The sequence below is a fragment of the Gossypium raimondii genome, chromosome 11, assembly GCF_025698545.1.
Source record: "Gossypium raimondii isolate GPD5lz chromosome 11, ASM2569854v1, whole genome shotgun sequence".
NCBI classification, from domain to species: Eukaryota; Viridiplantae; Streptophyta; class Magnoliopsida; order Malvales; family Malvaceae; genus Gossypium; species Gossypium raimondii.
This window is the reverse complement of record NC_068575.1, coordinates 9,064,469-9,077,372: the sequence shown is the minus strand read 5'-3', so window position 1 is coordinate 9,077,372 and position 12,904 is coordinate 9,064,469. Positions and strand designations below refer to the sequence as shown.

General features: G+C 32.7%; 2 protein-coding genes across 2 annotated transcripts; one reads left to right on the top strand and one right to left on the bottom strand.

Moving 5' to 3' along the window:
• Positions 1 to 3,081: 3,081 nt before the first annotated feature.
• On the bottom strand, positions 3,082 to 3,441 carry LOC105801252 (uncharacterized). The gene has a single exon (XM_012632574.1). It carries the CDS (start codon positions 3,439 to 3,441, stop codon positions 3,082 to 3,084), a length of 360 nt encoding a protein of 119 aa, XP_012488028.1.
• A 7,013-nt stretch (positions 3,442 to 10,454) lies between these two features.
• On the top strand, positions 10,455 to 12,257 carry LOC105804797 (probable LRR receptor-like serine/threonine-protein kinase RKF3). Its single transcript, XM_012637551.2, has one exon. It carries the CDS (start codon positions 10,455 to 10,457, stop codon positions 12,255 to 12,257), a length of 1,803 nt encoding a protein of 600 aa, XP_012493005.1.
• Positions 12,258 to 12,904: the final 647 nt, after the last annotated feature.

Genomic DNA, 12,904 nt, shown 5'->3' with positions numbered 1-12,904 from the left:
TTGTCTTCCATGTTTGATTGTTGAAGTTTTCTGGCTTTGTCATCTTGTTTTTTGTTCTTGATATCCCTTTCTTGGGCAGTCATTGTCCCTTGTATCTACTTTCTTACAAGTTCTCCTAATTCAAAGCATTCAACATGAGAAATGGTCAGCTGGCCATGTCAACTACAAATATATATTAGGAAAGGAAAATGAATGGATCTTTCCTTGAAGTTTCTTTCATGATCCTGGAATCCAATAAAAATAAATTTGAGATTTTGAAATTAAAAGAGAAAATATTTTTCTGGTCCCTATCAATTTTAATATTGAGTAAGTTAGCCACTTTAAAAAAATAGATTAATTTATTACTTGTCGATTTCAAAAGTGAGCAACTAAGGATAATTAATTATAACATTAATGGTTTTTATCTATTGTACATGATTTTGATTGGTATAATAACAAGTTTAGTCCTTGATATTTATATATTCGTGTAAATATTATGAGCTAAATTTGTTAAATCATGACCAAATTAAAAAAATGCGTAAATTTTATGGACTAAATTTATTAAATCAAGATCAAATTGACAGAATGTGTAAATTTTGAGGGTAAATTTTTATTATACCAAAAAAAAGTACAATTGACGAAAAACATTATCGTTGTGATTAATAGTCCTTAGTTGTCCACTTTCGAAATTGACTTGTTCATTTTTTTATAAAGACCAAATTGCTCAATATTAAAATTGAGAGAGAAACCAGAGAAGCCTATTTACCAAAATTAAAAAATGTAATTAAAATTCAATAAATCTATATAAACTTGTATCTAACTGAAGAAAATTATTAATTTTAATTAGTAAATTGATGATTAATGCAAAGAAGGACTTTTGTATTCTTTAAAAATTGGTTATAAATACTGGAAGACTTATCGATAATAAACATAAAATTTGTCGATTATTTTTCTTTGTAATAAACCTCCTTAAAAATTAAAACCTTGAGACACCCATATAGACACAATTGGGATTTTTTAAGCTACATTATATTGCTCCATCACATAATTTGAACGCTTAAGGGTTAAAAAAAACACATATTAAAAAATCAATTAAGTAGTCATAAAAATTTTCGGTGAACCCTTAAAATTGAAATGTTAATCAATTAAGTTCTTCCATAATGTTGATGAAGTTTAACTTTTAATCATGTGTGGCAAAATCATACATCAACAGATCTTTAAAATTTTCAAAAAATAAATAAATATTATTTAAAAATAATAAAACAATTTGTGCAGGTTTATTCAAAACTTGCTTTTTAATCATTATTATAATGGTATAGAATTATAGAGATTTATTAAAATATTTAAAAATATTAAAATTATTAGAAATTAATAAAAGTTGTTTAAAACTACCGTAAGTCCATAGAATCATTTATTCAAGTACATTTTGGACGTAGCTTTATAAATAATTATAAAAAAATATAAAAAGTTATTTGAAAATTATTAGGAATTATAAGAAATTATAAAAAAATTCTTAATAGTTTTAAATAATTTTAATACTTTTATTTTTATCAATTGCTAGCTTTTTACCTAACTAACCTAAAAAAATTAAATATTTACAAGAATGACCTAACTTCAAAAACAATGGTGAGAATAATTTGAAATGAATGATGTCGGGCGATGTCGGCACCTCGATGGTCAACACCCAACTCAATCATCCCCTAATCATTAGTTGTTGATTGCATGGGGGTTTAGAAAAAAAATTTGGTGTTAGCATTGTAATGACCCACACTCGTATGTATTTTTCCACACGTATTTTATAAAATACGGATATTCTCCAATCTAATTTTTTTTGTTAGGTGTTGGTGTCTAGGTGGCCGACACTACCAAGAAAAAAATTAAAAATTTTTATCCAGTATTTTTTAGTGTTGGCACTGTGGTGACTGACACCCATGTTAAGTAAAATACTTTTCGGTTTAGTTTACTTATTATAGTACTTAGTAGCTAAAGGAAACAAGAGAAAAAGATGATGGAAAAAAATTCGACAGTCTAAGAAAACGAGAGAAGAGAAAAAATATTTATAGAATTACATTAATAAATCTAATTAATGGTTTTTCTTTATGATTTTAAGGAAAGAAAAATTAATATAAATTTATAGTTTCAATAGGAAAAAATTCCCCTCTCTCCATTATCACATTTCTTAAACTACATTAATTAATTTTAATCCCCATATACAATTTTTTCCCTTAAAAAGTTAAGCCTTAAAAGGAACATTGTTTAAAATTTTAAATTCAAAAAAAATTATAATACATTAGTTAGAAGATTTCAAATCATACTATTTAAAAATAATAATTAAAGATATTATCAAATTAATAACCATAATTTCTGTTTATGTTTCCATATTAATGAATGATAATGATATAGATTGATGCAAAATTCCAATTCATATTGATTGTCATCAAGAATCAAGAACCAAATATTCATATATATAAATGTTACCATAATTATGTTAAATTCCTTATCAAATATAGATATTCCTTATCAAATAGGAATTATGGTTAATATTTTGTTAATGTGTTTTAACCCTATATAATATAATTGCATTATTATCTTTAAATGGTTACAAATTTTTATTGAATTTAAAAATCTTAAACAACATTTAAGGCTATTAATTAATTTTTAAGGGAAAAAATTGTATATGGAATTAAAATTAATTAATGCACTTTAAGAAATGTGATAATGGATAGGAGGGGAGAAATTATTTTTTTTTTCTATATACAACTTTTTTTCCTATTGAGACTATAAAATTGCATTAAATTTTTTCTTGCCTTGAAACTATAAAAAAACCATAAGCTTGGATGCAGCAAATCCTTCTAGGTTTTCACTAGATTGTCAAGCTCTTAAGCTTCGATATGCTTGACTAGTATTGTGTTCTCCTCTTGCAAGTGACCATTTTCTTTTTAACAATTGAGTATTCACATCACATACCGACTCCCATTTTCCTAACATAATCTTGCTAGTTTTCTTGGAACATTCGTGTTGGATTCAAAATTCTTTGTCTTCCTTGATTGCTTCTTAAAAGCTTTGTTGAAGTTCTGTGAGTAATGTGATCTACTCCTGAAGTTATTTGATTGCAGTGGTGTAGGAAGTTGGTACTTCTTTTCCCACTTGAAGAGTAATATTTTCTCCCTCTGTCCTGTTACATTTGGCCTCATTAAGATTCATTTCAAAGATCTGTAGAGAACTAATGAATTCATCAATTATCAGGCTTTCAAGGTCTTTAGCTTTCTCTATAGTAGTAACCTTAGTAGAGAATCTCTCAGGAAGAGATCTTAGATCCTTCCTGACTAGCTTGGTATTGGAGTATTCTTCCCCCAGGGCAAATGCTTGATTTGACAGATCACAGATTTTTATGTAGAATTCACCTATGGTCTTTGAATTTTGCATCCTCAAAGTTTCAGATCTAGTGGTCAACATTTGCATTTTTTATTGCTTGACGATATTAGTTACTTCATGTGCAATATGTAGAATATTCTGAGTTTTTGTAATCATGCACTTTGCAATTCTGATCCAGTCCACAAAAAAATGGCATACTGTTGTTGTACGGAAGCGTGTAAAAGAGTAAAATTATTGTACTGAAAAATCACACTAAGTTCAATTCCTAGGAAAATGAGGTGGATCACGAGGATCACTTAAGTACCAGATCTTTCCTAGCCAAAATATCCCTCTATCGTAATTTAACTGCACAATAAATCACTGCAATCACACTCACAAAATATGCAAAATAAACAATAAAGAACACAAGAATTTTAACGAGGTTCAGCAAATTTTGCCTACGTCCTCGGGCACTACCAAATACATTTCACTCCAAAATACAAGTGAAAATTTACAAATAGAGAGAGAACAATGCATTAAGGAGAGAATGACAAATGTGGGGGATGAATGAAAATGAGAAATGGTTAGGCCTATTTATAGTTGAGATTCAGGGATCAACTTGCAAAGTCACTATACAATTAGGGACCAAAAAATAACAAATATCTCATGCCAAATTTCAATCCCATTTAAAGATTTGATTAGGATAATCTTATCTTCACACAATTCTTTCCAGTGCCAACATTTTGATACCCATATCTTTGATATGGATGATTGCCAATAATCTCCGCCTTAAAGATTTGATTAGGATAATCTTATCTTCACACAATTCTTTCTACCTTTGACAACAATACTTGATAGTGCCTTCTTCAACTATTAAACTTGCAGGATATTGATAAAGTTCAAACAATGTTCGAACTTGGTTGTTGTTACCACCTTGGTCATCATATCTGCGAGATTATCTGCAGTCTTAATCTTCTGAAGATGAATTTTCCCCTCATCAATAATTTCCTATACAAAATGGAATCTTACGTCAATATGCTTTGTATGTGCATGATAGACTTGATTCTTTGCTAAATGAATAGCACTTTGACTATCACAATATACGTTAATATGCTTCTGAACCAATCCCAAGGTTTTAACCATACCTTGTAACCAAATAGCTTCCTTTACAGCCTCTGTTACAGCCATGTATTCAGCTTCTGTGGTTGACAACGCAATGTAGACTACAGTGTAAACTTCCAACTTATTGGTCTTCCAGTAAGTGTAAACACATAACCGATGGTTGATATTCGTTTGTCCAAATCACCGGCATAGTCAGAATCAACATACCCAATAACACATTTACCAAGTGTAGTATCCTGCTTGAACAGTAATCTAACATCCATGGTCTTTTGAATATACCGTAGAATCCATTTCACAGCTTATCAATGTCCTTTTCTAGGATTATGCATATACCTGCTCACTATACTAACTGCTTGTGAAATGTCGAGTATTGTACACACCATTGCATACATCAAGCTACCTATTGTATTAGAATACTGAACTTGTAACATGTATTCTTGTTTCGTATTCGTCGAAGGAGATAGTTGTACAGAAAGCTTGAAATGAGAAGCCAACGGGGTACTTACAAGTTTTGTCTGCTCGTTCATGCCAAACTCCTGTAGTACCTGTTTCAAATATTGCTTCTGAGACAAGCTAACTCTGCCATGAGCTCTATCTCTACATATTTCCATGCCAAGAATCTTTTTAGCTTCACCTAAATATTTCATCTCAAACTCAAGGTTGAGTTGAGTCTTCAATCTCTCAATTTCAACTTTGCTCTTAGATGCTATCAACATATTATCAACATATAAGAGCAAATATATGAAAATTTCTTCTTGTAGCTTCTGAAAATGCACGCAATGATCAAATTTACTTCTTGTGTACCTTTGCCTTTTCATGAACTGATCAAATCGCTTGTACCGCTGTCTCGGAGATTGTTTCAATCCATAAAGTGACTTTGTCAGTTTGCAAACCCAATTTTCTTTATCAGCAACCTTAAATCCATCTGGCTAAGTCATATAGATTTCCTCTTCCAAATCACAGTGTAAAAACGCGGTCTTCACATCGAGCAGAACTAGTTTAAGATCATATTGCACAACCAAGGCTAGCAAAATCCGAATAGATGAATGCTTCACAACTGGAGAAAACACTTCATTGTAGTCTATTCTTTCTTTCTGAGTGTAACCCTTTGCTACCACTCTAGCCTTGTATCAAATTTCATTTTTACTAGGAAATCTTTCCTTTTTTGCATATACCCATTTGCATCCAATTGCCTTTTTTCCTTTGGGCAGTGTCACCAAATCCCAAGTCATACGAATAATGCTTTCTTTGCTCTTGGGTCTAACTTAGATTTTTTTACATGATAATATGTAGTGGAACCAAAAACATGTAAAGAATCATAATCGGTAGCAGGTTTACTAGTCCACATCTCTATAGGAGTTTTTCCATTTATTGCAGCTGATGGCAACCGGTTAATTAGATGTCACGCATATGTGATTGCCTTAGCCCAAAATTCCTTACCCAATCCAGCATTGGACAACATACATCAAACTTTCTCCAGTATAGTCCTATTCATACGTTCTGCCACCTCATTCTGTTGTGGTGTATCCCGAACAGTGAAGTGCCACACAATGCCCTCATCTTAACATACTTGTAGAAATGAATCATTCTTGTACTCAGTACCATTGTTTGATCGAAGTCGTTTGACCTTTCGACCAGTCTGAGTCTCCACCATCTTCTTCCATTTTAGAAATGCATTCAAAACTTCACTTTTTCTTTTCATTAGATACACCCATACTTTTCTTAAATAATCATCGACAAAAGTAACAAAATAATGCATACCTCCCAAAGAAGCCACTTTGGTAGGTCCCCACACATCACTGTGAACGTAGTCCAGAATTCCTTTCGTATTGTGAATTGCTGAACCAAATTTTACCCTCATCTGCTTGCCTAGAACACAGTGTTCACAGAATTCCAATTTGTAATAATTTGCACCTTTCAACAAGCCTTGCTTCACCAAATTCTGCAAAGCTTTTTCGCCAGCATGTCCCAATCGCATATGCCATAACCTGGTAGCCTTTGAATCTGTATCTTTCGTAGAAGCTATTGATGTTGATCCAATAACTGTACTTCTATTTAAATTGTACAGGTTATTTTTTCTTGTTATTTTCATCACCATCAATACCCCAGCTACTACCTTTAGTAATCCATTTTTCAAAGTGATTGTGAGCCCTTTAGATTCTAGGACCCCTAATGAGATGAGATTTTTCTTTAAGCTAGGTACATAGCAAACATCTGTCAAGACTTGGATTGAGCCGTCGTGATTCTTCAATTGGATTGTACCTACTCCCATTGTCTTATAAGCACTGTTATTTCCCATAAAAACAACTCCACCTTCTAGTTCTTTAAGACTAGAAAACCAGTCCTTATTAGGACACATATGATAACTACATCCCGAATCTAAAATCCACTCATCTGTATGACAAGCCATTGCCATGCCAACCAAGCTAAAGTCTGACTCCTCATCATGCTCCGCTACACATGCATCAGAAATACCCTTGCCCTTTTTTAACTTAGGACAATTCTTTTTCCAATGCCCTTTCTCACTACAAAAAGCACATTCATTTTTGGCAGGTCTCCCTTTGGACTTACTCCTTCTACCAGGTTTGTTGCTGAGCGAACGTCCTCTTACTATTAAGACTTCTGCAGTTGTATCTCTGTGATCTCTTTTATCTTTCTTTCGAGTCTCAGATCTATACAATGCACTACAGATTGCATCAAATGTGATCGTATCCCTCTCATGAAACAATGTGGTGGTAAGATGATTATATTCATCGACATACCAAGTGCATACGTGAATCGATAAAGTTTTTTTCATATAAAGCCTATTTTCAAGACTTTTCATTAGAAACTTTTCTTCCAGTGTATCCCACAACTTCTTCGCTAATGTCTCCCTCATGACAGAGTACTTCTGCTCTTTGGCCAAACATAAACGGATTGTACCACATGCCTATCTATTGATCTTGGCCCACTCCTTATCATCCATCTTGTCAGGTTTTTCTTCAAGGGCTATATCCAGCTCTTGCTGACATAAGACATCCAGGATCTCACATTGCCACATACCAAAATTATTGGTACCATCAAATTTCTCTATTTCAAATTTTGCATTGGTCATAGTAGTCTTTGCTGATGACGATGCCTCTGTCATTTTTCTCATCAATCCCAACTACTGTATATGTGAACAGTACCGTCGACGTGAATAGTGTCATGGATGAGCAATACCGTATGTGTAAATAGTATCGTAAACGGTCGTTTTCCCCAAGTACAAACCTAGTGTTGATACCAATTGTTGTGCGAAAGCGTGTAAAAGAGTAAAACTCATTGTACTGAAAAATCACACTAAGTTCAATTCCCAGGAAAGAGAGGTGGATCACGAGAATCACTTAAGTGCCAGGTCTTTCCTGGCCAGAATATCTTCTATCGTAATTTAACTGCACAATAAATCACTACAATCACACTCACAAAATATACAAAATAAACAATAAAGAACACAAGAATTTAACGAGGTTCAGCAAATTTTGCCTACGTCCTCGGGCATTACCAAATATATTTCACTCTAAAATACAAGTGCAAATTTACAAATAAAGAGAGAGAACAATGCCTTAAGGAGAGAATGACAAATGTGGGGGATGAACGAAAATGAGAAATGGTTAGGCCTATTTATAGTTGAGATTCAAGGATCAACTTGCAAGGTCACTATACAATTAGGGACCAGAAAGTTGCAAATATCTCATGCCAAATTTCAATCCCACTTTTAGTGCCTTAAATCTCTTATTTCCAGTGCCAACATTTTGATACCCATATATTTGACTTTTCTAAATATGGATGATTGCTAATACATATAATGCATTAGAGTTAGCATTGGTAAGTAGTTTCTCATCAATTGACCATTGTAGCTCGGGTTTAGCCACTATACCTACCTCAGTCTCAATCATATAATGCTCTCATCCTATAAGAATCGAGTGTCAAGCCTTCTCATCAATGAATTTGAAGTAAATTTTCATGTGTGCCTTTTAGTAAGCATAGTGACCAATCTCCAACAGTGGGGATGGTAGTTGATGGTCCTTGCATGACCTATAATTAACAATACCAAGAATCCCCAATAGTTATGTTAATGAGATGCTTTGGTATCAATTGGTGACTTGAAACAATGACTAAGTTAATAAGAAATAGAGTATGAGCAAAAGTAACAATAGAAGTGGACACTTTTGTAATAACCATGACAATCACAATGATAATAGTGGACAACAAAGTTGTTTATGCAATTTGCTTTTTCTACGTCTGCAAAAACTAGCTCGGTGAGATGAATTCACTATCTTTAAAACGAATACAACTAGTGATCCCAGTTCTAACACATTCCAATGAAAAATCCTCACTCTTGCATTTCAAAGACTAGATCTCTCACCACTAAATTCTCCCATGAGAACTTAACTTGTAAAACCAACTACACAGGTTTTACAATAAAAAATGCACTCTTACAAATAATGTTCCTAACATTGAACAGATAAGTGCTTCCAAAAAATAGTAACAAACCTCTACAAGTCTCTTCGATTATATAAGATTTTTGAGACTTGCTAACATGATAAAGATCAACCATCGTCCCTTCTAAACAATAGCTAAAATAGTTAAATGCAATATAATATTCAATGACTAAAGTAAAATAGACTGTTGGCAAATTAAGTCTTCAAGTTTTGATCCGATCCAACTGTCTTGATCCAAGGGATTCAATATAAATGATTTGATTCGATCTTCTAGATATGTTTCTCCAAGTAAATTGATATTCATTGATGGGCTTGAATCATTCCATGATATCAACATAGTCCAAAGATTTGATTTAATAAATTGTCAATTTTCCAAATATGACAAGTTCTTTTGTCACAATAACAAAGGAAATGAAAGCTTCCCTTATCACATTGCAACAACTTTAAATTATCTTAACAATCTCCCTTCTATAAAAATAAAATAAAAATAAAAATAAAGCTAAATGACCATAATGGCAAAAATAAATAAATAAGAATTTATGGAAGAGAACCAAAGTAGATAAAAATAAAAATAATAAACTCTTATATGTATCTCTTTTGCTTATGTTTCTCTGTCAAACATTATTATTACTGCCCAAATTCTTTAAGCTTTTAAATTTCATCAAAGAGAAAGGATTATATAAAACTGAGATGAAAATATTAAAATGACATTAAATTATTAGAAAAGAATACAAATGATATAATATAATGTTTTAGTTGCAGTTCTTTCTTCAAGCATATAAAATAAAATCATATTAAGCACTCAAACTCCAAATTTAATTTACTTCACTTCTTGGGTCCATCTCATAAAATTCAGAACATAAGTCAAAATATAATAGTTAAACATTTTAATCGGAGAACATTATAATTTATCAAATATACCGACAATGAACGATATCAACTTTCAACTTTCTTTTATAATTTAACTAAGTAAAATTTCCTATATATGAATTAGTCTTGGTTAGTGCCAAAAGTTACCTTTTAAAGGATAGTCTAATTTTGTCAGGTTGTTTTTCTTTTTTTAATAAAACCTCTACCTAAACCTCACATGCACGGCTTAGACTTTAATTCTTAGCATATTTTCTTAAGCCATTGAATCCATTCGTCCACGGCATCTCAACAAACAGAAAATTTCTAACTATACCCCCGTTAATGTTATTCGAATTTTTCATTGCATTCGTATTCGGTATAATATTAGCTCATGTTATTCAGATTTTTCATTTTTTTCGAAGTATCAATTATATCCAACATATAATCGAAGATAAATAGAGAGATATGAGGCTCCAAATATATGAAATAGATTATATTGATGTATGTTAAAGATTCTTCTGTCTCCGCCGTTTAAAATTGGTTGAAGACTGGTTCCAAGCTCTAAGTTGCCGCCCATTACAAACAGCCAAAACCGGCCAATGGATCTTATAAAAGGTTGATGCTGAAGTTATTGTTTTGATCAATTCCAGCGGAAAGTTAAAATTGAAGGTTCCTGTTAGTGACATTGCAATGCCTTTATCTCTATTCCCTTTCTTTGCATTAGTAACAATCTTAACCTTTTTGGAGATCGGTATTTCAGCTTCATATTGCCAAAACCTCTCAAATGAAACCCTTGGTAAAGCCTCTTGTCCTTTGAACTTTGACATCCTTAAGAAGTTGGTAAACAAAGACCCTGAAAGCTCTACATTTGCTAACATTTCTACACAGTGTCAAACCATCCTTGAAGGACTCGATTTGGTCCGATCCGAGTATCTCCGAACGAACGAGTACTTTGTTCCCCCTCCCACCACCTCTAAGGCATGCTGGGATTCCTATCAACTGCTAATAGGTGAGTTCATAAATGGTTTTGATATCGAAACTTCTTGCGGATATAATATTGCAGAATGGATTTCTAAACCCTGCATGAATATAAAATCTAGAGCACAATTTGAGAGCCTAATCCCCAGTACCGAATTGTACCAATTAAGATATTACTGTACTCAGTCTTTGGATGATAGTTTTACGTGTGAATTATGTACTAGAAAGCTGCTCCAACTTGGGAAAAATTACTTCGATGGCATCGGTAGCACTGCGGGGAACATCTCTGCTTGTTCAGGGTATCCTAGTATGTATGCAGCTGCATTTATCAACAATTTTGGTCCAACTGATAAAGCAACTGCTAAGTGTTTGTTTTCCATAGAACTTAAACCGAAGAAATCGAGCAGTAGCCACCACCGAAGTGCAATTGCTGGTGCCACAGCTGGTTCTCTTGTTGGTCTACTTGGGGCCTTTTCTGCAATTTTAGTCCTTCTGATGAGACGACATAGGAAAAATATAAAGGAGAGGAGTCGCCGTGTTATGGAGAAGAACGATTCAGTTAAAGATGAGACTAGTTTGGTTTTCGGATTCGGATTGTATAGTAGAAGCACCGGTTTAAAGAAGTTCAAAATTAAGGAAATCAAAAGTGCGACAATGAATTTCTCGAGAGAGAACATTATTGGAATGGGAGGATACGGGAATGTTTATAAAGGGGTGTTACCTGATGGATCTGAAGTTGCCATAAAAAGGTTCAAGAATTGCTCACTTGTTGGAGATGCAAACTTTGTACATGAAGTAGAAGTCATTGCAAGTGTAAAACATGTCAATCTTGTTGAATTGAGAGGCTTCTGCACTGCAACAATTCCATTGGAAGGACATCAAAGGATCATCGTCTGCGATTTGATGCATAACGGAAGCCTCTATGATCATCTTTTCGGATCCGAGAAGAAGAGACTTAGCTGGCCTATTCGTCTTAAAATTGCCCTTGGAACTGCCAGAGGTTTAGCTTATTTGCACCATGGACTTCATCCTGCTATCATTCACAGAGATATCAAAGCTAGTAACATACTTTTGGACGAGACATTCGAGCCGAAAGTTGCGGATTTCGGCTTGGCAAAGATCAAGTCTGAAGGAACGACACATTTAAGCACAAGGGTAGCTGGAACTCTAGGCTATGTTGCTCCAGAATATGCCTTGTATGGCAAGTTAACTGAGAAAAGCGATGTTTATAGCTTTGGGGTTGTGCTTCTCGAGCTTTTGAGTGGCAAAAAGGCATATGACAACGATGAGGGAAAGATTTTTCGGGTGACAGACTGGGCATGGGAGCTTGTGGAACAAGGTAGGGCATTGGATGTCCTTGAACAAGACATGGCGGAGATTGGATTAGCAGAAGTGATGGAGCAGTATGTTTTAGTTGCAGTTCTTTGTTCTCATCCCATATTAGACGTTAGGCCAACAATGGACCAAACTGTGAAAATTTTGGAATCTGGTCTTCCAGTTCGTTCCAGTTCCTAGGCCCTGCTTCTTGTATAGCTCCTATAATCAGTTGTATTTTCATTTTCTTGTAGTAAAAAAAGGGGTTTATTATAGTTTTATTAAAAACAATTTAAGCATTTTCACCTTTTGAAAATAATTGCATTTTTTTTGTAGAAAAAAAAGTAATTAATTGATTTTTAAAATATTAAAAATATTTTTTATAATTTTGATATTTTTTCATAATTTTAATTTTAAAAATAATTTTTTATTTTTGAATCTTTAAATTTTAAAAATTAATTAATTAATGTTGACGTGTCATCCACGTGTATGCCATGTCAAAGTTAACAAATATTAACTTTCCATTTATTTTGGAGTGTTTTAACAAACAACTCAAATTTAAGAGTTAAAATAGGCGAAAAATTAAATAGAGAACTAAAATAATTTTTTATAAAATTAAAGGGCTAAATAAATTTATTATGCCTATATAAACTAATTATATCATAATTAAGAATTAAAAATACAAATTAAATTCAGAAATAAATTAAATTAAATTTGAGATAGGAAGTAAATTATATAAAAAAGCTACTAATTAAGTACTTCAATGCCGAAAAATGCAAACTTTAAAAGGGATTAAACTAAACATAATTCATTTGGTACAAAACCGCATGAATCCAAAGATAGAAACA